The sequence below is a fragment of the Agelaius tricolor genome, unplaced genomic scaffold (genome assembly GCF_023055355.1).
Source record: "Agelaius tricolor isolate 1412-34295 unplaced genomic scaffold, bAgeTri1.0.p SCAF_6, whole genome shotgun sequence".
Lineage (NCBI taxonomy): Eukaryota > Metazoa > Chordata > Aves > Passeriformes > Icteridae > Agelaius > Agelaius tricolor.
The window spans coordinates 8615439-8641960 of NW_027269266.1; the positions used below are offsets into that span (position 1 = coordinate 8615439).

At 41.5% G+C, this 26522-nt stretch overlaps 1 protein-coding gene across 1 annotated transcript in view; it reads right to left on the minus strand.

Moving 5' to 3' along the window:
* Positions 1-26522, minus strand: part of ADARB2 (adenosine deaminase RNA specific B2 (inactive)) — a 306016-nt gene that overhangs the window by 92145 nt on the left and 187349 nt on the right. Inside the window, exons 2-3 of the mRNA XM_071428638.1 lie at positions 16360-16446; positions 7660-8564 (exon numbers count right to left, since the gene is read on the minus strand). Coding sequence (XP_071284739.1) covers positions 7660-8564; positions 16360-16446 — 992 coding nt within the window. The remainder of the gene's footprint in view (positions 1-7659; positions 8565-16359; positions 16447-26522) is intronic.

Genomic DNA, 26522 nt, shown 5'->3' on the forward strand with positions numbered 1-26522 from the left:
TTTTCATGGAAGTCAACCAAAGAAAAATTCACTCTGGGCACTTGTATTACAGCTCTATTTAGTGGAGCAGAATGATCATGGCTGTATTTAGTAGGTAATAATGAAGCATCATAAACAAAGTCAGGATGCAAGTCCAAGATTAAGTGGCAGCTTTAACAAGTCCAGCTTGCTGGGAGCTTTTTGAAGTGTCCCTAGCTCACTTACAAAGCCAGAAAACAACAGAAGCAACTCTGACAGCTGCGAGAGTGTCTGGTTTAGAAGAAGGTTTTATGTCTGGATGACACCAGACTGGGATTCAGCTTTCATGTACTAACTAGGTCTGCTGGTTGCTGGAGCCCTAATCATTCTGCACAAACTGTCTCACCCTAATGAGCTGCACAAATAGTAATTCTTCACAAATCAGATCCACACCATCAGCTTCATGGATAGACAAGGCTGGTTTATTAAGGTAAACAGCACAAGTCAGCAGAATCCACGCTGGGTCTCACTAGACATGTTTAATATGCAATCTAGAATCTGAAGGGAAGAAATCAAATGCTGTTTCTGTGGATGCATGGGTGGTATGAAGTATTTTCAACAACTAAAAAGCTAAAGGAGCACCCAGCAGCTAAGTTAGATGGTTAAATCTGATTTACCCTACTCTGAATGCACTGTAATCACCATGGACCCTTACACTCTTTATAAGGGAAAATTAGATAATTTTGAGTTTCCTTTCTTTTAAGAGGAAGAAAAGGTTTGGATTGCTTGTAAAATTAAATTACATAGAAAAATACCTTTCAGCCTTATAGATTTTCTTCCTTGAAGATATAACAATTATTTTTTCACTTCTGTAAATTTAGATTGGCCATTCATTAACTAATTACCACAATTATTGCAGTTCTTCTAAGTATTATTAATTAGGTGAGTGGTACATTTAGAATTTAACATCTCATTTAGGAGAGTTTTGTTTAGCATACCTAATGCTCTGAAAGCCCTGAGCATGCTCTACATGACACAGGACTTAAAGATGAGTGCAGGGGAATCTTTTGGGGATTGGAGCTATCCATGGCTGGGAGTTACACAGAACAGCAACGCAGGAGCAAAAGAGAGAGGCAGGGAGTGTGGAGATGCATATACCAACTTCCTTTCTGCAGCAAAGAACTGCAGGACTATTGGAGCCCAGCTGATGCAAAGTTATGTGTTGTTTTGCAGTGATGACTGGTTTTTATGTGCAACCCCTTCATGTGTCTACATATATGTGCTGATGCTGTGAGAGCAAGCCACCAAAGTCCTTCCTACCCTGTTAATTTATTTCCTGTAAGTCCATGTAGGTAGCCATTCTGCATCTCTGTTTGATCTTGCATGGATTATATACATTAAACCAAAGTAATTTCTTCATCTGAGACTCAAGCTGTAATCTCTCTGGGCATTAAATATCTTTTATATTGCTCTTGTATGAAAGGTGAGGAGGTAGTCCTTGTTACTCAGCTGTGAGCCCAGAAGTGACTACAATCCAATTAGCAGCCAAGATAATAACAGTATCCACTAAACTAATGCTGTGCCTCTAAATTGGTTCTTTTGCCATTGTTTTGCTTAAGAAACTCTAATCCTATAAATTTCTTGATTGCCTGTAGCTCTGATTATAAAAGCGACTTTCCCCACCTACAGAGTAAGAAATAGATGGCTGAAAATCAAATGTTGTTTGCATTGCAAAGGCATCTCTCTGGTCCCCACCATTTCTCTTTCTAGCATTCTCCTGTCAGGAACTACACACACACCCCTGTCAGCTGTTTCTCTTTGCGTAAGAGGAAACAGAGAAGTTAATAAAACTATGTAGCTGCTCAGTTAACCGGACAAAGCTCTTCACAGAAACCTGTTGCAGGCTTCTCAATGCCTGCTCCATGTGCTGCTGCTCTTCACACTGGAGTCAAATATATCACTGCCAACCTCGGTCCTGGCCTAACCGTGACACGGGTGAGAGGCCACAGTAGTCAGGAAGTTGGTGAAGGAGGAAAGTGAGAGAAATAAAGTTAAGGAAGCAGGAACAACATACACTGTATGAAAATGAACCAGCTTTGCAACACAGGGAAACAGGTGTCTTGGAGGGGGGTGGGTGAGAACTGTGGGGTATGTGGCTTTCCCTGACATGGTGGTTGTTCTTCCCATGATGATGCCACCTTCTCACCAAGGTTAACTGGTGGGAATCCTTGACTTTCTCAAAGTAAAGAATCACTGCAATATGGGATTCGAGGTTGCTTTAGCCTGCAGATGAAGCTTTTGGCAAATAGGGGATTTAACTGGAACCAAAAGGTTAGCTGTATTTGCCAAAGAGAGAAATCCTGCTTCTTTTTGAGGATACACACACAAAACACAATGAGCTTTGTTAAAATAAATAGACAACCACTGCTCTGGAGAGGCTGGATGTGAACAAGCAACAGCAGTGCTAAGCCATTTCAAAGCAGAATGAATGTGATTTTCACACCTATTCTTTTCTAATTTAGGTTCATTTGAAATCCAGGCTCCCCTCTTTTACTAATTTGTTATGACAGTATTAATTAATGGTATGGCTCTGCAACAGTAAGAATGCCATTTAGACCAAGACAGGTTAGAAGGACTAAAAGATCAGAAAAAGAATTGCAAGTTGGTCAGATACAGCTGGGGGCCACCTTGATCTCCTGAACTGCGCACACCTCACTTGGAAAGCCTGGGAGTGTGTGGATGAATTTCTACCAGAGCAGACTCATTAGGGCTGGTTAGGTCAGCGCCCTCTGATGCTGCCTCCTTTATTAGAATGTGAGAACATGAGCTTCCAAAGTGGGAGAAACAATTGTCAGACTTCCATGAAAGCTTATAATTGAAGAAATTGCATTTTATTTGATGGAGAATATGAGTTCAGACCAACTATGCCAGAAAACAAGGAGTAATATTTAGTGACTAATCCAAGGTACAGTGAAGATTTGTAATTTCCATTCTCCTGATTCTCTTTATGTCTGCCATGAGTTTAGCAGATCTCCAGGCTCCTATCTTAGCTACTCCAATCAACATGGTGTGCCCAGTCTCTGACCATCAATAGTATTTATCTTGCACTTCAGTGCCTAGCACAGATCAAACATCTGGTTGAAGAACTGGCAGGTTGATGGGCAAATCTTGTGACCATTTCAGGTGGTTCTTGGGTTATCTCAGCTACCTTCTCTTCATCCTATACATGGGTAAGTGCACATGTCTCCCAGTCACTATTGTACCTGTATGAGACTTACAGAAGTGGATTGATGCACTGCTGATGGCAGTAAAGAAGGCATGATCTCAATTATCTTGGTTTTAGAGTTTGAAATTAAATGTTTTTTCTGGTGTAAATTGTAATATGCCTTTGTTTACCTTCTGTGTATAATTTTGCAGTTAGCCCAAACACATTGTGCAGCAGTCACAGGAAAGAAAGTCAGAGTCACAGAAATGTTCTTTTAAGAAAACAGTAGTATTGTAAAGTGCTCAGAATTTCATGGTGTGTTTTCAGTAAGTGTTTTCATGGTGAGAGGCAGCTGAAGAAGCAAGCTGGATTGCAGATGACCCAGGGAGTTTATCTACTTCTGGCTTTGCTATTCTTGTAGCCCTTTGTTTCATGTGAATCAGAAGAGATCAAGGTGACAGGGTTTTACATCCATGCTGTGCATTTCCTGGTGATTCAGGAAGCCTCCTGTGTAGACAGCACCTCTCAGGACAAACTGGACAATACAGAATCACAGAGTCACAGAATCATTAAGGTTGGAAAAGATTTCCAAGATCCTCAAGTCCAACCTTTGACTGACCACCACCATGCCAACAAAACCACATTACTAAGTGCCATGTCCAAGTGTTTCTGGAACACTTCCAGGGTTGGTGACTTCACCACCTCCCTCAGCAGCCCATTCCAATGCTTAACCACCCTGTCAGGGAAGGAATTCTTCCTGATGTCCAACTGGAACCACCCTGGAACAGCTTCAGACCACGTCCTCTTGTCCTGTCACTGGTTGCCTGGGGGAAGAGGCCAACCCCCACCTGGCTATGCCCTTCTTTAGGTAGTTCCTCTTATTGTGCCTCTTTGGACATTTTACATAGAATCTCCCTTAGTCAGCAGAAAAGTGTCTGTCTGTCCTCTGGCACACCCAAGGTCCAGGCTGAGGAACACCAGGTCCCCTGGGAGCCCTGAGGAGCAAGGCAGAAATGCCAATGGTTTGGATGCCCAGTTCATAAGGACATCTGATTTGTTTTGAAACTTGTACGCTGTGAAATCCAAAATTTCAGGACAACTGGACTACAGGTGTTATATGACTTCTGGCTATTTCCTGTTTCCAGTCAGGCTGTAACCACAAAAAGCCAAATGGTGGCCTTCTAATGCCACTGATAACAGCAAGGCAAACAGGAGCAGAGACACGCAAAATTGGAATACTCTCTGAAAGGATAAACACAGAGAAAAACACACTTCTGGATTTTACAAAATATTCAAAATATGCTGAAACTCTTACAGCTGATCTTGTTTGCCTCTTCTCACTACCAATGAGTTAGCTGTTTGATATTCTAACAAATAAAATGAAGCACATAAAAAGAGTGAATGGTTGCATGGGACAATAGTTGCTCCTTATTCTGTGAAGAAATTAATCCCTCCTAATATTTCAAATTCTACTCCTAAACTCTTTGGGTTTCAGGGTGCTCTCCTGCTTTTAAACACTTATAGACATAAATCAAGACTTCTAAATGGGAATAGTTTTGAAAACTTGGCTTGAAGCATGTATTTGAAAATGTGGTTCCCACAAGATCAAGGGGACAAGAAGGAGCTAAAACAACACTTGGAGCAGCCGGCTCTGACCACAGCTATTGAAAGCTGCACTCTCCCCTGTATGGTTACACCACCTCAGCTGACCAAAGACCAGATGGGCTGACTGAGGCAGTGAGCAAAGGCAGTCACTTGATGAGGTACTGCATAACACACTGAGAACAGGAAAAGATGCTTCTGGATTTAATGCTTAAGCTGAAGTCAGTGGAAATAAATCTGTCGGTTTCTGTGGAATTTGAATTATGATTTAGCGAGTAACACAAACTCAGGTTTTGTGTCACAGCTGCTGTATCTGTTGATGAGAGCAGGTTGTAAGGAGGTCAGCAGAAATCAGTGTTAAGGCTTATCTCTCAATTAATGTGCTGAATGCTGGCATTAAAAGTAATCTTTCAGTTGGACAATACATAACCACTCAAGAAATACTGATGGAGAAAGTTCAGTGACACCTTTTCACTGACATTTACACTTCCAGAACAGTGAAGAGAAGGAGATAAGGAGGGCAGCAGTCCACAGAAAGGAGAAAAGGCCATAAAAAAGGGAACATACACTGGAGAATATGTCACTTAATGAACAGTTGGAGACTGAAGTAAAATGTGATATTCAGGCAGAAGGTGACTGTGAAGCCAAGAAACCAGGGAATATTTCAGAAAGCTCAGAAACTGAGGCAATGATCCTTGTGGCATTGTTTCAGAACATGACAAACCAGAGGTCAAAAAATACATGGTATTTACCTGCTGACACACCCAGCAAAGTTCACTGGGGGCAGCAAAGCAACCACCAGAATGGGATTACTTATAGCCAGAATTCATTTGGGTAGGAAACACTAGAGGTATCTCATTTAAAGCTGTGTGTACTTTGAAGGAGCACTGGAAAGGTGAAACTGTCGTGTTGGCTAAGGTTTCCAAAATGCCTGCAAAGCACTCTGTTAGAAGATCACTGTTATTATTGAACTATGTTATTATCCCACTGGTTCATGGAGTTTGCAGTCTGGAATGAAAAGAAAAGTGGAGGATTATGGTGCATTTTAGAATTTTTCACATTTAACATGTTTTCTTTTTGGAAACATAGAAAGGAAACTTCTGGGTCACCAACTATAATTCCTGGGTCCTGCAGGCAGTCATGTTACCTAGAGGATTAATCTCCTATCAAACTCCTTGAACATATAATGACCATTTTTACTAATGTTAATGAGAATTGCTACTCATAATTTGCATTTACACACTAGTTAAGGATCTTGAAGTGTTCTTTTATATAATATGCTCATTTTTATTACAGGCATATTGAATTTAAATGACTTGCCTAGGGTCTCACAGCAAGCCAACAGCAGAATGACTCTTAGTGCTCCTAGTGCTTTGCACTAAATCCTGGACATTAACAGCTCCCTTCATAAAGGGAGCTTTGTAGCTGTAGATCACCTCCTGGTGCTGATGAATCAAACCTTTTGTGGTAGTGCAAACAAATCCATAAATTACTTGAACCCATGTAATGCTTCCCAGTGTCTGCAAATCCTGACTTCCTGAGAACTTTGAAAATTGACACAAGTCTGAGTAATGCTTAAATAGCCTTTGGTGTATGACCAACTACAAAATTTTCATGTGCTAAGTATGCACCTCAAATCTATATTTTCTATGTGAATACAGCAGTAATCTCTACATTTATTCCAGGAAAGTTTCAAAACTTTCAGTATACCTTGGGCTGTTGGAGGCATAGGTGAAAACAAAAAACAAAACAAAAACACCCAAGCCCTGAAATCAAATCAACTAAACAAAAAAATAACCCCCAACAGTAGGACTGTATTAAACAAAATTTCTTAACTTTTCCAGTGGCAGAATTTCTCTGAAACAGGCATATTCCTCATCAGTGATGTCTCCTCTGAATAGCACGGTCCTCATCAAAAATTAACTCAAAAAGGAGGAAATGGAGCATCCCTTTATATATGGGCTCCTCTCTGTTAAGAAAAACGCAGTACCACAGAATTACCTGAGTTTTCTGCATGTGTCACTATTATTGTCTCTAGCAAAGTGAAATGTTGGTGTTTCCTGTTATATTTTGCCCTCTCCTCTATGCCTCCCATGGAATGAGCTTTAAATTGTACCCAATGATTTCAGGATACTATTTCCAAGCTTTTGCCTGTGGGTCTTTGTCCTAGGTTACAATATAAAGATATATTCTATTCCCATCCTCAAGAGCTGTTGAAACCAGGAGGGGCATTGTTTTTCCTTATCTCCTGTTAATGGGCCCATCAACGTCTTGCCCCATGACTCAGAGATAGCTCCCTCCAGGAGCCATTTCTGTTTAGTGGGCAATCAAGGACCCACCACATGACTCATTAGAATGATATGAGCTCTGCCCAGGGGGGAGGAGCTGAGCATCCCACCTGGATATAATCTGGGTTTTGAGATAGAGCAGTCAGACTTTCCACTGGATTTCCAGAGGAACTGCCATCTTTTCCACTGGATCTTCAGAGGAAGACTACACCCTTTCTACAGGACCACTGCTGCAACACAACTGCATTTGCCACTCCAGGAGGACTGCAGCCACCAATCCAACTGGACTGCTACCAACACCCAGATCAGCAGGGTGTCAGGTTGTATTCTGACTTTGTCAGTTTTTTTTTTTTTTTTTTTATTATTGCATGTATTTTGGTTTTCCTTTTCCCTTTTCCTAATAAATTGTATTTCTGACTTGGAGTCTCTCACTGGTTTTGCTTTCAAACCAGACCAGTCTTTCTATGGGAAAGGGTTGTTTTGTGGCATGACACTTGCTGTAACATGAGAGGAACCATCGGGCAGACCAACAACAGCTACAGCAATACCAAAGCCACCCATCAAAAGAGTTCCTCCAACGTGGTGGCAGCACCTAGGAGCTCTCACCTGTGGCAAATGGTGACATTTACTCCTGCTGGGAATGTGGCTGGGCAGACGGATGTTAAAGAGGGCCTGCAAGGCCGCCTGCGCCGCTTGCCCCTTGGCCAGCTTCTTGCTGCGTCCTGAGCCTTCAAACGTTCTCCCGTCCACTCTCACAGCCATCACGAAGCTCTTGATGTGCTGCTTCTCCACGGTCTCCGAGAGGCAGACGTAGCGCAGGCCGGAGCGCAGCTCGTTGAGCAGCACCACCGGGTTCTTCTCGCTCTCGGCCTTGGCCGCGCGGTGCTTGCCCGGCTTGGCGGGGCCCACCAGGTCCAGCGTGTGGCACAGCAGGCGCCCGCGCCGGTAGGCGGTGGAGAGCAGCTCGTTGTTGACGGGGTTGTAGACCGAGAAGTCCTGGCTGTGTGTGGAGGGTTCGAACTCCTTGAACAGAGTGTCTGGGAAGTCGGCCTGGTCGGAAGTGAAGTCCGTGGATGGGCTGATGCAGTTTCCCATGGCAAGGTGGGCTTGGCAGGCGTTGGGGAATTGAACGAATGACTTCAGAGCTAGCTCTGCGGCGCGCATTTTGGCTTTCTTTTTTGTGGGGCCTGTGCCTTCAAATGTAAGTCCATTTACTTCCACAGCAACAGCAAAGACTGGAGCATGCACCGGACCTGTCTGGGACACCATTTTATATTGTAATCCTGGTTTGAGTTCATGTAGCTGAACCAGAGCGTTCTTTGGCGTCACTGACCATGAAACTTTCTTCCAGATAAGCTGAAGTTTGCAGAAATGGCCATTATTGCCTTCCTCTAAGGGTCTTTTCCTCTTACTGCTAGTTGTTCCCCCTCTTGCCCTATCAGTAGATGCTATTGGATGATCCTCCAGGTTGCCAATGTTTCGATTTTCCTTTACTTCTGCACTGCTGGTACCTGTCAGTAAAAAAAGGAAATGACTCGCATTACAATTGTCATCATCGTAGATGACATTACGCCTAGGGCTGTCAGAATAGCCAAAAAAGAAAAAAAAAGAAATAGTTGCTAAGCCCTTTTTAGGAGCTTTCCCTAAATATCTGTGTAATGGTTGGTTTATTATTTCTAGCACAGTTTTTTCGCATGTTCTGAATGTTTACTTGTCCCTAAAGGTCTGCTTCTATTAGTCATTAGCCTTCTGTTTTAAGAAAAGATTACATCATTCAAAGATGAAGCATAATGGATGCCATGTGACTTAAATGAACTGCTTGATAATTGCTAGTAAAATGTAAATAGTTTGCAAAATTCCCTTAGGAAGACAATTGTTCTATAATCCATGTGGGTGAATGCTTATGAACACATTATTAGAAATCAGAAATGATTCACAAACAGAAAAATGGGCCAATGCATTGAAAAATCTATTTGCAATGAATACATTGACTGTCTCTGCTCACACCATAGCCTCTTGCATTGTAAACCTAATGAATCCAGACTAGGAAATGATCTGACAGACCTTCATAGCATTTGAAACAATTATTTGGTCTGGACTCAAATCCCAGTTTAGTAAATGAGTGCCTTTCTGTCAAACTCAATTGCAGATACTCTTAGTTTCTGCATCAGCAACAACTAATATTGCAAAAGTTGTAGATAAATCCCAATGAGACCAGGAGAAGCCAGAACATCATGATGGGACCAATTACTGATGTAAAGGATGATCTGTGTCAAAGAAAAGCAATAGGAGAGAGAGAGTGACTGCCAGGAGTGCCAGGAAGGGAATGAAATGCCAGTGGGGAGCCGTGGAAGGGGGAGCACTGTTGTTGAGCCAATGAATCCCCCCTGCCCTGGCCCACGCCTGTGCAATGTGCTGCAAGGCTGTGAGTGCTCTGTGCCACAGCAGAGGCATGGCTGAGCATGGAGAGTCTTCCCACTGATGTCCTGAATGAGACACAAGATGTACTGCTGGCTAAATAACCATCCTATAAAATTTCTTTAAGTTCTGATGAGTTTGTTTAAATGTCTTGTATGTCTAACACATCCTCTAGTCCTCCTGTGCATTTCTTGGGACAGAGATAAATGGAGGAAGAAAATATGGGTATAACCAACCTACAAGGAAACCCATCCCAGGAGCGATGCACCTGATCCCTTTCCAAGCAGAGCACTGTGCAGCTGCCTGCTTTACTCCAGACAATGCTGGGCATGGTGCCTTTCCCAGGTTTTGGTTTGTTATTGCAGACACTATCATGCCACCTGCACAGGCTGTGTCAGTCCCACGCACAGAGAAGGTCCCTGTGGTCCTTAGGGGACAGAGAATGGTTCTCCCACTTTCTGTAAGGGCATGGCCACGTTCGGTTTTCTCTCTACTCTGATAATATAAGTTGGTAAGGATGTAAGGGGTGAGCTGCTGGCTAAGCTTTGAGACACTCCTGCTGGAGCACTGCGTCTGTGCTGTATCCCAGTGTTAGGCTGGGCCAACAGATGCACAGGAGCCTGTGGAGATCATGTGGAACCAGCCATCATGATTAAAAACTTCTTTTATATCCTGAAATTTTACATTTGTATTTAATATCAAAAGACTTTTTCCCATCAGAGCACTAAGTCTGCACTCATGCAAGTTGTTCCAGAGAAAGAGGGCCACTGCTTAGACAGGAGTAATGATCATGGCACAAATGCCATGTGTGGGGGCCCATTTGCAGAACTGAGTCTTTAGGCTCCTTCTCCTGAAAACCCTGCTCACACACTGAGCTTCCAGCCTGGGTCTGTGTCTCACCAGAGTTATCACCAAAGAACTCTCTTCTGCAGTGCTTTGCTGAGGCAGAACATGACAAATTAAGGTTTTAGTGGCTAGTTAATTTTTACTTTCTGAAGCTAAGGGGACAGAATGAAGACAACTGAGGAAGGAAAGTACAGCAAAAGACCTACATAATAGAAAAAAAAAAGTTTCATCATAGGGAATTCAGCTGTGTAAAATATGACATCTTTAAACCAACCTCTCTGGAAATAAGACACTTAAAATATCATGATAACTAAGGCACATAGATAATGTGCTGTTTTCTCATTGAGTTCACAACTCTATTTATAGAGACTCTGCACTGAAGAGAAAGGGAATATCAGCTTCAACTTCCTCTATCCAGTTTGGCAGTGTCTCTGGCCATTTTCTCTCATGACCCTTTCTCATGTTTTCATCCCACTCAGAAGATATCTCTTTAGTTGTGTGTATTTTGTAATGTAAAGGCAAAATATTTTGACGCAGACATATTATTTTAGCAGGAAACAGGTTTGGTTCTGCATTTCACACCTCCTCTCTCATCTTAACCTAATAGGTTTTTACAGAGCCAATTATGGTACATAATGATACTGTAGTCAAGAAGCATGAAAAGAAAGATAGCTCCTGCTTCACACAATATTCAGCTTTGAAAAGAATTTGTATTGATTATGCACCACTGAATAGGAAAACTCAAGAAGTTATTTGTGTTTATCATTCATATTGTCTTATTCCATCTGGTTTTTCTTTCATGGTCAGAGAACTGCAGATTTGTGAACATGAATATGTGACCTTAATGTCTTACCTTAACCACCCTCAATAAAACAAAGATAAACTAAAACCACAAAATAAACATTACTTCTTTGTCTTAAATTGTGTCTATAAAATTGTCTAGTACATGTTTTGGCCAACAGAGAGTTTGCCTTGATGAAGTGAAAAAAGGTGCAGAGATGCAAGTGTAAAACTTCCAGAGATCAAGCACAAAGGATGTGTGGACAAAGTTGGGCATGCATGGTGATGATATGCCTGTACTTATGATGTGTTTTAGCCTTGTCACAATGAAGAAAATCTGTGCAAGTATCCCTACAGCCAACCAGATTTTAGAGCACCCTGTCCTGAAACATCAAGAAACAGCTCAGTTCTGCCCAGATCTCAGCAGGAGCTGCAGCAGCCAAGAGTCATCATGGCCTGCAAAGCAGAGGCAGCCTAAACTCAGCGAGTGCCTCAGAAAGTCTGTGAGCCTGATGGACTTGTGTGATCCCTGGCAGCTGCCAGAAATGTGAAATTACTTTATACTTTCAGGTATCTTTGAAATAGGAAGTCTTTGAAATATGTCTTTTATGAGACCTCTGTGTAGCAGACATAAGATTACCTCTCTAATGGTGGCACATGTACTTCTATTGTGAAAATCAGACAAAGCAGGCAAATGACACCAAACTACACAAGATAAATACTGTAAGCAGCTGCAATAGAACAATCACAAGCAATTTTAGAAATGAAGAGCACTAAAAGAAAAGGGGTAAGTCAGAGGATACACACAGGGAAAATGCAAAACTGTGGATCATTTTCAGTCTTGTTATTTCTCATAATGTCTTTGTTCTTGACTCTCCCAAATACATTCTTTACATTTGGGAAAAAAAAAAAAAAAGATAATAAATTATGGCTCTCCCATGATGAAAGGTTGGAGAATAATAACATTGAAAGGGGATGGAGTTTAAAAAAAAGGAGGAAGGAAAATATAGGTTTTGGGCAATAGTTTTTAATTTATTTAGTAAGGTTTCTAAAAAAGTCCTGCAGCTTTGCTCTGTAATATCTCCCCAGGTAACTTGATTAATTGATTTTTGCAGCTTCACAGGCAACAGGAGACATTGTGATCTTGTATTTGCTTCAGTAATTGAATGGGAGAAAGGAAAGCAGTTAGTGAAATACATTTATTTATGCACTACTCCTCAATATTCTTACTGTTCTTTCATGTTTTTCTCCTTTTGGTCATTATGCACAGTAGAGTTAACCTAGAGAGTTTGCATCATCAAGAGCATTTCAGAGCTATAATGCATCACTAATAATGACACTGACTATGTCTCTGGGTCTAAAGGGCTCTGCAGAGCTAACCATCCGATCCTCCACGCTACATTTGAAGAGATAATATTGTTCCTGTTGAAGGTTATTCTGCTGCCAAGCCAACTTCTAGGGAGGATGAGAAAGGAAAGGTGGTTGATGCCATCTTCATTTCCACTGGCATCTTTACTATTGAATCACAATGAACACTACATTATTGAAAAGTTGTGATATTAAAATTAAGAATTTGCAATATCTGCGTCATAGCCAACTCCTGATTCAACTGATAGCTCTGAGACAGGCAGTTACTGTCTTTAGAAGTGTTTAGTAAATGCTGGATTGTTTATCTAGAGTACATTTTTGCTGTTCATCTATATCACATTGATGGCAGATGTTAGAAGGATTGACTTCCATAACTCCTGGAATACTTGGAAGCAAAAAATCTTGAATCAGGAGCAGTAGGTATGAACTCAGGAGCCAGAGCCAGGGTACCCCTGTCCAAGGACAGCTCTGACATCAAATGCAATGTAGGGCAGTCTCCTCTTGCAAGCAAGATGGCATTTCCATACACTTATTGATCCCCCAACCAAGAATTGGGAATGTTTCTGCTGGGATTTTTAGGTTGATGTTCTTGACTTTGGAATAATAAACTTGAAGCCAACAAGGGAAATCACTCTTTTCTCTCTCACATGAAAACACACTTATGTATTTTTAAATCTTCATGCAAAAATTCTAGGTAAGCCATGATTTCTCTATTGCTGGTGAACAGACCCTGGCAGCCCACAGGGTTCAGGTGGTTAAAACCAGTGCCATTAGATTTTGTTGGTGTGTAACACCATACTGCAGATAGAAGCATTACCAGTGAAAAAAGTACAGGACTTTGCTTAAAAGGGAAGATGAAAAGTTTGTGAAAGATGACTGCTATTGTCTTTAGCTGTTCCAGAATGAGCATACTCTACTTTGTCCCCCTATCTGAAATAACTGTGAACAGATCTTACCAATGAGGGAAATTACTCAAATGATCTAATGACCTGACTTAGATTGATACTAAAATTCTGGTTCTCTCTGCACAAGTTAGCAAAGAATGGCATGTAGCAGAAAATGTGGGCAGCCCATGGCAGAGACAGACCTAAGGACATACCTACCTGAACCAGAGCCAGAACATTTTAGGCCCTGCAGAAATCCAAATGATAGCAATAGACAGTTTTCAAAACAAAAAAAAAGGAAATAGTTTTGGTGAGGGATTGCTTGGAGCTCTGCCTCCTGAAATGAGATATTCACTTTTTTCTTAGAGACAGGGCTGTCTGTCTCACACTGTGAGGCTGTATTTCACACTGGAAACAAAAGCTCTGGGGCCTCATGCTGTCTGAAGAGGAATTTGACCAACATGCTCATAACTGAACATGCCTCAGTACATTGAATCTGAGTCTGGAACGTGTCCTTCAAGGCTGCTGCAGTGGTTGAAATCAGTGTGTTGGGGACCATCTGCAGACCCTGGGGAGGTGTGTGCTGCCCTGAGCCTGTGCCTGTGGCAGCACTCCATAATGAGATCCCCAGGAATCATGTGCTCCTGCTACAGGTACAACCTGGATTCAAAATTACCTGTGGCTGGTGATAATCTGCCTTGATCCCATGGCAAAGTGGGGATGGCACATTTAAAGATAAGGGACAGGCATTGGCTTGTAACATCATGAAAGGCAGACAGGTTTAAGCAGTGAACAGGGAATGATTATTCACTGTTTCAGGCAATCCCAGCACTAGAGACAGCAGGTTTGAAGCAATAAAAGGGTGCACTTTTTGACAGCACTCTACATCACTCCTTGTTCCTGGCTGTTGTTGAGATCAGAAGTATCAGTGGGCTCTGGAGAGGACAAGACAGTTCTGTTGATGCCTAAGAAATATGATGATTCAGGTGCAAGCTCTAGCAGAGTAAATTTTTGCTAGGGCTGGAGGATATACCAAGGGGAAGATCCCTATTTAAATGTCCTTTTTTAAAAAGCATCATTAACAAGTGCTGAAGACCATGTATAGAGCTAGGCTTCCTATTTCTAATCCTCTGTGATATTTCTTACATTCTTAGGTACAATTTCTTACATTCTTAGGCAGTGCCTTCTGGGGATGAATAGGGTGGTTCTTTCCTTGCATGTTCAAGATTAGACCTTCATCAGAGACAGATGATTACTTTACCCACAACTCCATTCCAAAGGTGCATAGTGCCTTTGATAAGTTTTTCTAGTATTAGTTCATTGATCACAAACCACAAAAATAATGTCTGTATGCTAACAATCACCCGTTGAAAATGCAGGTATATTTAAACTGCATGGCTCCCTTTGTAAAGAAGGCCTAAGGGAACGTGAAACAGGATTTGTATCCATTTCAGCTGGTGGAACTCTGCCTATTGATACAGCACAGTTGGGAAGCAGTGCTCCCACAGGATGCTCAGTGAGCAGAAAACTACAGGGATAAGCAACCCACTTTTCTACCTTGCCAGCATTCTCCTGGGCTCCTGTTAAATTGTTAACACAGGAGAAGATTTTTCCACTTGTTCAGAGCAAATCTCTGAAGCTCTTTAAAATATGGAATTACTCCAGAGGTACATGTGTGCTATAGGCTTTAGTGGGATTTAGACCACTATACTGCAAGTGAACACAGAAATATGGATGAATTTAAATTAGTTCATATTTTAAAAAAATATTTAAAGATTCGAATAGTAACACCTAAAACATTTTCTGTGTACCAAGAAATAAATAGCTGCCTTTTCACTGGAGCATATGTTTGACCAAAGGGAGAACTGGGTAGGATGACCCTGAAAACAGTGACATTTTCTGTTTCTCTTTCAGAAAACGTAGCTTACCCTGTCCATGTGAGCTGTTTTACAACCCACGTAGGCATGAAGCTGTCTTGGTGTTACAGTAGCAATAAGAAAATGGTGTTACAGTGTTTTTCTTGTACAAACTTCCTACATTACCTAAAAATAACTAAGTAGCACATTTGGGGACTATTACGCAGGAGGTGCCTGCACAAGCTCATCGTGTGCATAATATGTTTCCTCTGTGTGTGTGTATGCTTCTCACATGTCTTCCTGAAAATACAGCCTTCCTGGGAGCTATTCTGAAGGGTTTTCAGGATTTTTTTTGCCTTTGCTAAGATCTGTAATTGCCTGCCTTCACTGTGCAGCAGAATAGTGTGATGCCCATGTGATGCTCAGCAGCAGAAAATAGCAGCTGTGCTTCTTCACTCCTCCAGCAGCTCTTCCCCTTGGTGGTGCACCACAACCAAACCAAGGCAGATCAGGAACAACAAGGGAAAAACACCAAATTCCTCCCACTGAGTGGCTCTAATAGGGCAACATGGCAGCATGTGTCTGGCTGGGAAACAAACCAATCTGGTAGGTGATACTAAAACATTGCTCATTTGGTTCAGAAAGTTTCCCTCCCTTTTTTTTTCTTAAAGATTCAAGTTGTGCTACAATAAGCAGGCAGGATAACACACAGTAATTGCTCCTAGGTGACAAATGGAAGGGCTTACTGAGGGTTATTAATTCCTAACTGCCACTCTTGGGCTTCCTGGTGTTTGGAAAACTTCTCAACTCCTTCAAACCCAGCAGGACTTTCCTCCAGCTGTACAGTCATGGGCTCAGAGAGTTGGTTGAGGTGTAAGGGCCCAAGAGAATACTAATTAGCCAAGAGTGGTTAATTTTTAGGTTATAACTGGTTTATTTAAGCCTGGTTAATCAATTCTCAATTTGATGGCTCTGTGCAGGGCTAGGAATTAGACCTGATGATCCTTGTGGGTCCCTTCCAGCTCCCTTCTGTGATTTCGCATGAGGACTTGCCAATAGTTGCAAAACCACCTCCTTTCCACAATTGCTCCTCCACTGTAGATATTTTATTTTTGAACTTTATTGTTTATCTATAGAGAAAAGGGACTGCTTACTTAAATTGTCTTCATCCTCCATGGTGGTTGGGCCAGGACTCAGGTACTTGAAGGGTGCTATGAAGGTTGACAGTATGCTGAGTTTTTCTAGAAGAAAACAGAAAAAAAGATACACATAAAATAGGTGCTCAGTCAATGTATTCACATCTACTTCATACTTTTTCTCAGGGCAAAACATCTTGGTAGGTCTGTTTGGTTTTAGGACCTGAAGGAATCACCTGAAGTTGTGTCAGTGAAAGTTTAGGTTGGATATTAGAAAAAGGTTCTTCCCTCAGAGGGTATTTGGGCACTGACCCAGGGCAGTGGTCACAGCACCAGCCTGACAGAGTTCCAGAAGTGTTTGGACAGTGCTCTCTGGCACTTGATGTGACTCTTGGGGATGATGCTGTGCAGGGCTGGCGGTTGGACTCCATGATCCTTACGGATCCCTTCCAGCTCAGCACATTCTGTGATTCTGTGACTCTACAGCACCACCACAGTTTACTGAACCTCGATGCATTTTTTACAGCTGGCACATGCAAACACCAAACACACATTCCTCCTGGTTTCTGCCCCCATGTAGTGTTTATTGACTGTGCTTCCCAGCAGTGGTGCCTGAGCACTGCAGAGCAGGGGATGCTTGACCTGGTCCAGCTGGGAATGGGGTAGGCAGTCAGCCCTGAGAGAAGGGACATGAGCACTGCTCTAATGGACGAGATCATGTACTTCACTTGTTTCCTTTCCACAATGGAGACTGAACCAGAATTCTTAAGAGAAAACTCAGTGATGGATGGCACAAAAGACTACCATGGTTTGTAATTCTACCAGTTTTTGATACAATTTTTGGAAAAACCTTATGGTGTGCCCAGAAAGCTATTGTTCACTCAATAAGAGCACTCTTGAAATCCCTCTTGTGTGTTCATATTAAGTGCTTTTAACTGCAGTTTCTGTTTAGCCTGCAGATAGTGTATGGCAGAGACATTTAATTCCAATGCCACGATCAGACTCTGCATTAGAGGCCAGGGCAGCAAAATGAGAACTCATACTGACTTATACTAGGTTAATATTTGGCTCAGGACTTATCTACAGGGAAAAGCTGAAGTTAATACAAACACTAGAAACAGATATATACTTAAGTGTTTTATTTCCTTTGATAACTAGTTTGTTTAGCTGAACGTTTATTTTTTTTAAGGCTGAATTCCTTCTGACACACTATGGAGACTTTATTAAGGACCAACAATAGCAGAGTGTCTACTTGTCAGAAGAAAGAGAAACACATCTAACAAAGGTGATCCACAGCTTTAAAGAACTTTGTTGCTATTCTAAAGTCTTTCTCTGTTTAGAAAGCTCCAGCTATGGAGGAAATAGGCAGCTGAGACTCACCTATTTCCTCAGTGAAAATGCTCTGCATCCTGCACATTGTGAACAATGTTGGCCTCTCATCCTGTGGCAGAAGCATCAATGTATTCTTTCAAGTGACACAAGAAATAATATGTCCATGGGAAATTTCCTTATCATTGACAAAATATTTATCTGATTTTCCTCAAACTACCTGCCTGCTAAAGTACCACTGGTCTAGAAGGTATTCCAGCTGAAGAGCTCTTTAAACTTTTTCAGCAGTCCATCAGTTAGCTTTTTGGCCTGGTTCTTCCTACATTTGCAAACAATCCTTGTTTTTGTTAAAGACTGTTATCAGAACCCATCAAAAATGACTGCATATATTTGCCCTTGGCTGGGAAACATTACAGCTCAACTCCATTATGGGAATTCACTGTAAAAGCTGACTGCTCTTTGTTAAGTAAATACAATAAGCAGAATAAAAGATTGCCTGAAGAAAATCTTTTTCCGTCCAGAAACCTTTCAGCCCAGACTAATATATAATTAGAGCACAAATTAGCCTCCTTCAGTTGCAATTTCATTATGGGATTTCAGTGATGTCAGAACCAAAAGAATGAAGCTATTTATGAATGCTATAGCCAGAAGATTTTTCTAAGTGAATTCTTTGACACTTTTTTGCTAAGGCATCGCTCACTGAGAAATGTGGTGTCTCTGTACGACGTCTCGCTGTGTGTGAGACTTTGGGTTGTGATCCTGATAAAGGCTGGTATTCACTCCTGACTTCCTCAGCTGGTTTCTTTGATTGAAGTGAAAAGAGCGTAGGCTTTTGGGACTGAATCCAAAGGCTGCATTTGGTAAGGGAAATGCTTCAGATGATAGACACAGGATCAGGGCAGCCCTTGGCTGTAGTAGCAGCAGTGACTGTTGTGTCTGGGTACTGAGATCCTAAAGTGTGTGTACTGCACCTGTGCCTCACTGCTGACAGCCTTCAGACCTTCAGGATTAACCCTCAGGACACTGATGCCACACACAAACATAAATCTTTGCTGAGAAAATATTCTCACTTCTCATAGGGAGTTAGCCCATTAACCAAGCACTATGGAAGTGCTTTCTTGCTGCAGTGGCTAATGCTTACTCCTGCCACCAATCAAAATGCAAATCCATTTAGTTTTATACTAGGTAAAGGGATATTTTATGATTTAATTCCGTGTAATTGATAGGTGAAATTTACAACGTGGATTTAAAATTCATCAATTTAATTTTTATTTTGTCTTAAGGGATCCTTCAACCATCTTAAGTTTTTGTTGGTACTGTTTTCCACTTGTTCCCAGAGCCCATGCTGGTGACTTCACTTTTTGTGTGGCAGAGAAACAGGATGTGAAATTTGCTGCATGCTTAGAGCAGCAATGGATGGGATTGTGTCAACCAAACAAAGGCAGGTCCTAATAACAGAATATACTTCTATCAATACCAGTGATAAAGATTATAATTCAATATGTCAATCCATTGGCTAAGCAAGGGAACATTTAGTATGTGTCTAAATGGGAGGAGGAGGAGGGAAGGATTTTGAGTAAGCTCTGTAAAAAGAGAAAAGCTGCAGTATACACACTGACTGCACAGATGAATTATTGACCCAGAGAAGGAGGAAAATATAAATGACAGAATAATTATTGAAGGTATTTACAGGGAAATAGTCAGGTTAGGTTTAAAATTATTGCTATTATTGTGCACTTCCATCTTTTGCACATTATTGCCTACTGCTGTACAGACCATGAGGTCCTTCAGCTTTATTACCAATGGTGAAATTCAGGGTTAATTGTCAAGATTAGGAGACTTGTATAGTCATACTTTATGGTCCCTGGGTAGGCTAATGCCGATCATAATTAGCCTTGTTTCCAGCAATTTGATGAAATCTTATGAATAAGAATAAAGGATGAGGTTGGATTTGAAAAAATCATAGAGAAAAATTCCATGAAAGCCTCCTTCTCTCATTCTCTTTTCCTGCCATGACTTCGCTCTTTTTTTCCCCAAAAAGAAGCAATAACAGGTAGCCCAAAACTAGAGCAGCTATTTTTACTTTATAATTGTAAATGATCTCTGTATTTGTCTGAGGAAGTTGTTTTTTAAGGTTAGGAGAGAGGGTTTAAGCAGAAAAAAAAAAAGACATTTCAAAAACTCTTTTCTACAGAAACGCAGACTATATGACCCTCCATTTATTAGAAGTAATACATGAAGGTATTATTGCTGGCATTAGAATTGTACCCAAAGTCTCTGATGCCATGAAGAAGAGGTTTCATAAGGGCCTACATGGACACAAGGAAAGCTTTATTTACAATGGAAATTGAGAGACAAAGAGCAGGTATAGTAGAATTTGTCTTAGCTGCCCTGGAACACTATTGCAAGATGATAGCATCATATTTTGTAGTGCATTCACTATAAAAACAGTCTTCCAAGTGGAAATCTGCTCCAGTACTGTAAGCACAAAAATCATAATTTCTTCTGAAGAGAAGCCTGTTACAGGAAGGAAACCTCACTCTGCTGTTTTGGGGTGGAAAAGGATTTCAGTTCCCTCTTCCAAGGATATATTTTCCAGCAACAGTAAATAGTTAACATAGAATCATGAACAGTGTTTTTACAGTAGCCATAAGAATAATTAAAATAAAAAAAAAAAAACCCATGGAGCAAGATATGTATTGCATGAAATACAGAATGAAATACAGAAAATGCTTTAGTACAAATGATTCAGCAAAGCCTGGCACAAAAGGCAGGCAAGTTTCCATTAAAACCTGCTTTTTTTGTGAAGTTGCTCTTGCCCTGGGGATGCAGTCAGAAGGCTGGTCACAGGTCCTGTAAATACACTTTTATTGTGAAGACAAGAATGCACATATACAGCTATAAACACCTTTGTGCCCTTCATACCTATCAGTATTTGAAGGGCACCAGACAATACTGCTTGATCATCAACTCTAGGAAGTTCTTTCACTCTCAATCACCAGGAATAAAAGCAACAGGAACAGCAGGAGCTCAACACTTTTAAAAATCAGCCCTTATACATGTTGGACAAATTGTTTAGCTCTGAGAAGAGCAGACTGAGTGGGGTCATAACAGCAGCCTGCAAGCACATAAAGAGCTGCTGCATGGAAGAACAGGGTAAGCTGTGTTCCATGTGCATTAACAAACCAGAAGTAATGGACTTAAATTGCACCAAGGAAAATTCACTTTAGACATTAAAAAACCCTTCCTAACAGTAGGGATAGTGCAGTGCTGGAATAGCTTGTCTGGTGGGGAGGTGCTGAAGGGCTGTAGGGAGACAGCTGGACTCTGCAGGGGGTTGCACTTCCTTTATAGAAAGGGCCCGTCCTTTATACTCTCCCATCTCTACAGACTCCAGCAGAAAAACTTGCCCTGACCATGAGATCCTGCAGCAGGTTCTAGCTCAAACTTGGAAAAGTGAGCAGTGTTTGCTGGTATTTGCAGAAGTTTGTGGCATGCTCTTTTGCTTGGCAGCTAATGAGCACTATTAATAGTTGCTTTTCAAAAATGCAACTTTCAAACACAAGAAGGATTAGACAGATGGATACCAGTGGTTTGCCAGATCAGAGTTAACAATGTTTTACTGAATTAGTTTCATTCTCATATTTGAATTAATTACCATAAACTACTTTACTTTTCAGAGGTCCCTTCAGTAGTATTCTTTTAAAAACACAATGCAGACATTATAGACCAGTCCGAGCTAATTAATTTGGTTTGTATGGAGTATGAAATTACTCAGAAAGGGACAAATATGATGCAATAGTGTAAACTCAGCTGCAAAATCTCTTGGAAAAAACCTTATTTTTTATTTCTCTAAAGCAGTATTTGAAGCTACTTGAATAGTTACATTTTTAAAGTTGTGTTTCACCCTTAAGGAGGGGGAATACAGGGAAAAGAGAGCCTGCACATCAGGAGATGATTCTTTATCTTCCTTCCTATATCTTAGTCAGTTCAGGCTTGGGCTGACATTGACTGACAGGATGAAGAGGTTCTTAATGCAAAAGAAAAATATGGCAGATTTGTGGAAAAAAAAAAAAAAGTTATTAAACCACAGCACTTATAGGGAAGGCTCACAGCCTTCTAAATTATGGCTTGTATGGCCACCATGCTGTATCATTTAATTTAAGCAACTGGTTTTTAGATAGGGATTTACTTACATGGTGTCAGAATCAGCCCTTACAGCTCAGTTTGAGAACCAGCTGTTGAAGCAGAAGTTTCTGAGTGTGCAGGGCTTAGTAGCATTGCCCAAGTGTTTTTTGCTTCACAGGCAAGCAGGCGGCCTCTGTGTGATGCTTTTATATGCACACTGACAAAGCTGTCCCCATGAATTACCACCACAGTTCCACTGGGGCTGGGAGGGTCTCTGTCCATCCCCCCCAGCCATGTTCAAGTTGGAAATGTGGCTGCCCTAAACCCCTTCAGAGGGCTGATGTTTGTATGGACAGAGCAGCAGCTTTGGCTGCTGCAGGAGCTCCAGTTTGGTGCCTTGCCTGGGATAAGCTCAAGCCTGACTATATTTGCAAGGGGCTATTGGCACATACCCATTTCTGTTTGGTTTGACTTTTCCTCTCTCAGCCCTGCTCTGTGTGGTCCTAAATCAGAGCTCTGCTGACATCATGGACCCTTGAGAGCCATCAGTCAATGCAACTGGAACAGCAAACCTGGCTGAGCAGTCCATGGGGGGAAAAAGAGCCTTTGAACTGGAGAATACGAAAGGGTTAAAATATCTGTGACTGTTCCTGTCCGTAGCTGTGATGCTTGGCACCCCTGAGAGCATGACTTTTGAGGTGGGCAGTCACTAAAGGTCTGCTTTTTATAATTGGTTTTGAATCCAGAGCATTTGCTGTGATTTCCCACCCTGGCCCACGTGGGAACTGTTAAGGAAAGCTTTCCTTGGAGGTAGCAGAGAAATATGCAGAGAGAAAAACCTTCTGGTTGAATATGATTTTTGACTGGAACAATTTTCTCAAAAACAGGGACAAAAGGGACTATTCAGATTAAGGAATTTAGGTTTTTAAAAGTAAAAAAAAAAAAATTCATCATTACTTTATTTGTTCTCTGCTTCAGCAAGGACCTGAAACAAAGATGTAAAATATCAGAGCACATTGTTTTTAGTCTGATAACTAAAGGGAAGACAAAACCAGGGAGCATTTTGGTAGTCAGAATTTAGGAGAAGGTTTTCAGCTGCTCAAAGCAGGTTGTGCCTCGAGTTAGAAGTCAGAGGTGTGAACCTGGAGCCATGAAATCTTCCTCTGAAACAGGGCAGCAAGCTGTTCAGTACCATGCAGTGCCCAAGCACCTGCTTCTCTGCCTTGCCTGGAAGTGGAACAAGGCCTGCCAAGTGCAGGGGTCTTCTGTAACTAGATCTACTTGCTGCCTGTATAATTTTTTTTTAAGTAGTTCTTGGAGCAGAGAATATCTTTTTTCTCTACTCTTGTTCAGTGCTTAGCAAAATGGGTTCTGTGTCCAAGAGGAGAGCTCTGAAATGCAATTACATTAAGTAGCAAGAACAGTTTATGCTATTGTGATACTGCAGAGAACATTGAATGTGAAACATCAGTTAGCTCAGGGGCCTGGCAGCTGGACTAATCCTCTGTGCATCCTGTCCCAGCTGTCTGCTGACCCAGAACTGCTACCTTGGAATGCTATTGGGGAAGCTGTGTGAAATGTTTTACCAGGGCCAATCCAACACCTAACAGGCAGTGGCAGGCCCATGCCCTGGGCTCTGGCCCCTCTGCATCCCACCAGTGCCTCCACACAGGGCTGCACCCATTTATCTGAGGCCAAAGTAACTTCTGCCTTATCACTTAGGAAGCAGAAAGGACCAGCAAAAGCCCCGTGCATGTGATTTGCATGGATTCATTCAATATGGTCTGAGGTACACAAGGATATGTTTAATTGATCACATCATGCATTAGGACATAATTTCTTTCTACAGTGGCATGTCCTGCAGCTCTCCTGCATTTCTGGAATGGAGACAGTGGGGTTTAGCTGCAGATTTATCATGAATTCAAATGGGCACTTGTATAGACAAATCTCAGGGGCTGTACTTTGGTGTTCTGTACCAGCCCACTCCAAGCTCCTTCACTATGGAAGACTCTATGGAATGAAATGTGTTGTGTTGTGAAATATTAGTTTCTTATTACTTCCAGTAAAGAGCAAAGTAAGTAAAAACACAAGGTGGTAGATGGATTTTTAATAAGAAAGGCAATGTGTCTGTGTTTTGTTCTCTGTTAGATTCCTTGGAAATCAATTTGAAATCTAGTTCAGCCTAGTAAAATTAGATCTAAAACTATTTAATTTTGTTGCTAGAGTGTTTCTCTCTCCTGATGCCTTGCTTGAGGACACACAGAGATAAAAACTCTTGAGTTATTATCAGTTTATGTGAATCTGTCTGCCTGTGGAGTGTACTATATTATGTATTTCTAAGTGATCTGGCTGTGGCTTGGAAATTGCAGTTTAAAATCCACTTCTTAGCAAGCTCCGTATGCTATTTGAACATTCATTTTGGAAATATTTTTATTTTGCTCTCTACAAACTATGACATGCTTTTATTTCCTCTTCTTTTTTTATCCCTATTTTTTTGGGATGTCATGACTTTAGAAAACAGGAGAAACACAGAGAAAATAATAGCATGAAACCCACCTGTTCCCAATGTGGGCTGACTAGAGATGCAAGAAGACCACAAAAACAGCCAGTGGATTTATTAAGCATACAATAAATCAGTGTGATTAACTATGACTATTTGATTGTATGCCAAACAGGATTACCAAAGAGAAAAGTCTTCAGTCATATGGGTAACTAGTTTGGCCAGTACCAGGGTGAGTGGGTTAGTTTCTCATCAGCCTGTGTCTACGTTGAAATCTGCACTACTTAAGGAGACTTTGCTAAGCTGGAACAGAAAACTGTATGAAAGTCCTTGATTTGGGTTAAGGGAGGTTTGCCTATCACTAATTTAAACCTGTCAACTAAATTATGATTATGTGAAACATGAGTGGTCTAACCCAGAGTAGCACAGTTAGTAAAGGTATTTAAAAGGATGCCTGGAGCCAGTGGAGCTGAGGGCTGGGGAGAAAAGCAGCTGCCTTTGCAGGCAGGAGTACAGACTAAGGCTCAGCACTGTCCATGCACAAGGACAAGGAGGATACAAAGCTTTGTGCTGCACTACCTGATTTTGAAGGGTTTTGCCACCTTCTGAAACCAGCAGTCCACTCAGGTAGACAAATTCTAAGGTGGGTCTGAGCTGCTAACACCAAGTCTCAGTTTTCCAAACTCCGTCTCCAAGTTCAGCCATTATCTGCTGTAAGAAAGGCTGAACAACCCCAGGAGGGACTGATCTCATTGGCATGGACATGTACAAATAAATGCCAATGGGATAAATGCAATAAAGCCCTCCCAGCAGGTGCCTATTGATTTTATCTGGGACATGGATTTAGGCTAAAAGACTAACTAGTGGATGTCCAAATTCAGGAGACATGATTTCTACACTACCTTCCTGGGAAATCCTCACCTGTGTTATCACTGCCTGTGGCTGCATTACAAGGTGCAGAAGGGGATGTCCTGCTTCCCTGAGCATTGCAGCCCCTGCAAGAATGCTCTTCTATTAACAGGATTTCTTTCTTCCTTCTTCTTCTTCAAGGTATTTTCAGTCCTTGATCTGTGCATAGGTTTGGGTAATGAAATGAATGGTATGTTACTGAGAGGGGGTTAAAACTCCTTTATGGTCACAGAACTCCCACTTAAGGCACTCAAAGATCTGCAAACACCATGAGTTACTACATGGAGAAGTAAAGATATTTGTGTAGGTGCAATATGGATGGACAGCTAAGGATGTATTTTATACCCTGGAAAATGATAGCTTCACTGTAGAGTGAGTCACCCAACATGGGCATAGCAATGGGCTTCACCTCAACACAACACAGCTCTTTCAGTTCTTTTAAGGTTTCACTTGCAGTTCAGGTTTCATCTGCAGTTAAGCCCACAAATGCAGATGCAGAGCTGTCCACCTCCTTTCCAAAAGTGGCTGTGGGACTGATGTGGAACAGCCCCAGCTGAGTGTAGACACTGCCTGTGAGCACTCCTCTGTGATCTGTAACCCCCTCCCTCCCAAAATGAATATCTGCTAAACGTTGGGAAGTGAATGGCCTGCATCAGAAAGCTCCAGCTGGCAATTAGTGCTGAAAGGCTTCTTAAAATCTCTTTGTTCATCTGCTGTAAGCAGCCAAGTATGACCTCTCCCTTTTGTACTTCCATAATAATAATGCAAATTTAACCTGATTCCTGCCCAGATTTATCCTTGGTAACATGAGGCAGTGTTGTGTTAACTACTCTGTCTATGGGCAGAAAGTTAAAGGCATTACCATTACAGTTTAGGGTGATATAAGAGGGTTGAGACTTGTAGGGCTTTCTCAGGAAAGATGCTACTGAGAGAAGTCAGGTCTGCTAATTGAGCCAGTTATTTAACTATTTAGGCATTTAAATTCTCATTTGACCCCTTGGGAGCTGAGACAGCTAGAAGGGGTTAGGGGCTGTCCTGGGTCTGTCCTGGGTGCTGCTGGTATTACAGTGCCTTTCACTGAAAAGCAGCTCCTTCAGTTTCACCTGTTAAGGCATGACCCTTCAATATTTATTAAACTTTCCATCACTGCTTGTAGAGAGTCTTAACATCTCAGGTTCATCACTGATACTTTGTTAGTATTTTCTTTTTTACTTTTTCAGTCTTTATTCAATCCTAGGACAAATGGCTTCAAATCTTTTTCTCAATTAAGAGTGGTGACAAAGGAAAAGTTTGCTAGAGCTTTACAAAGAAGGCC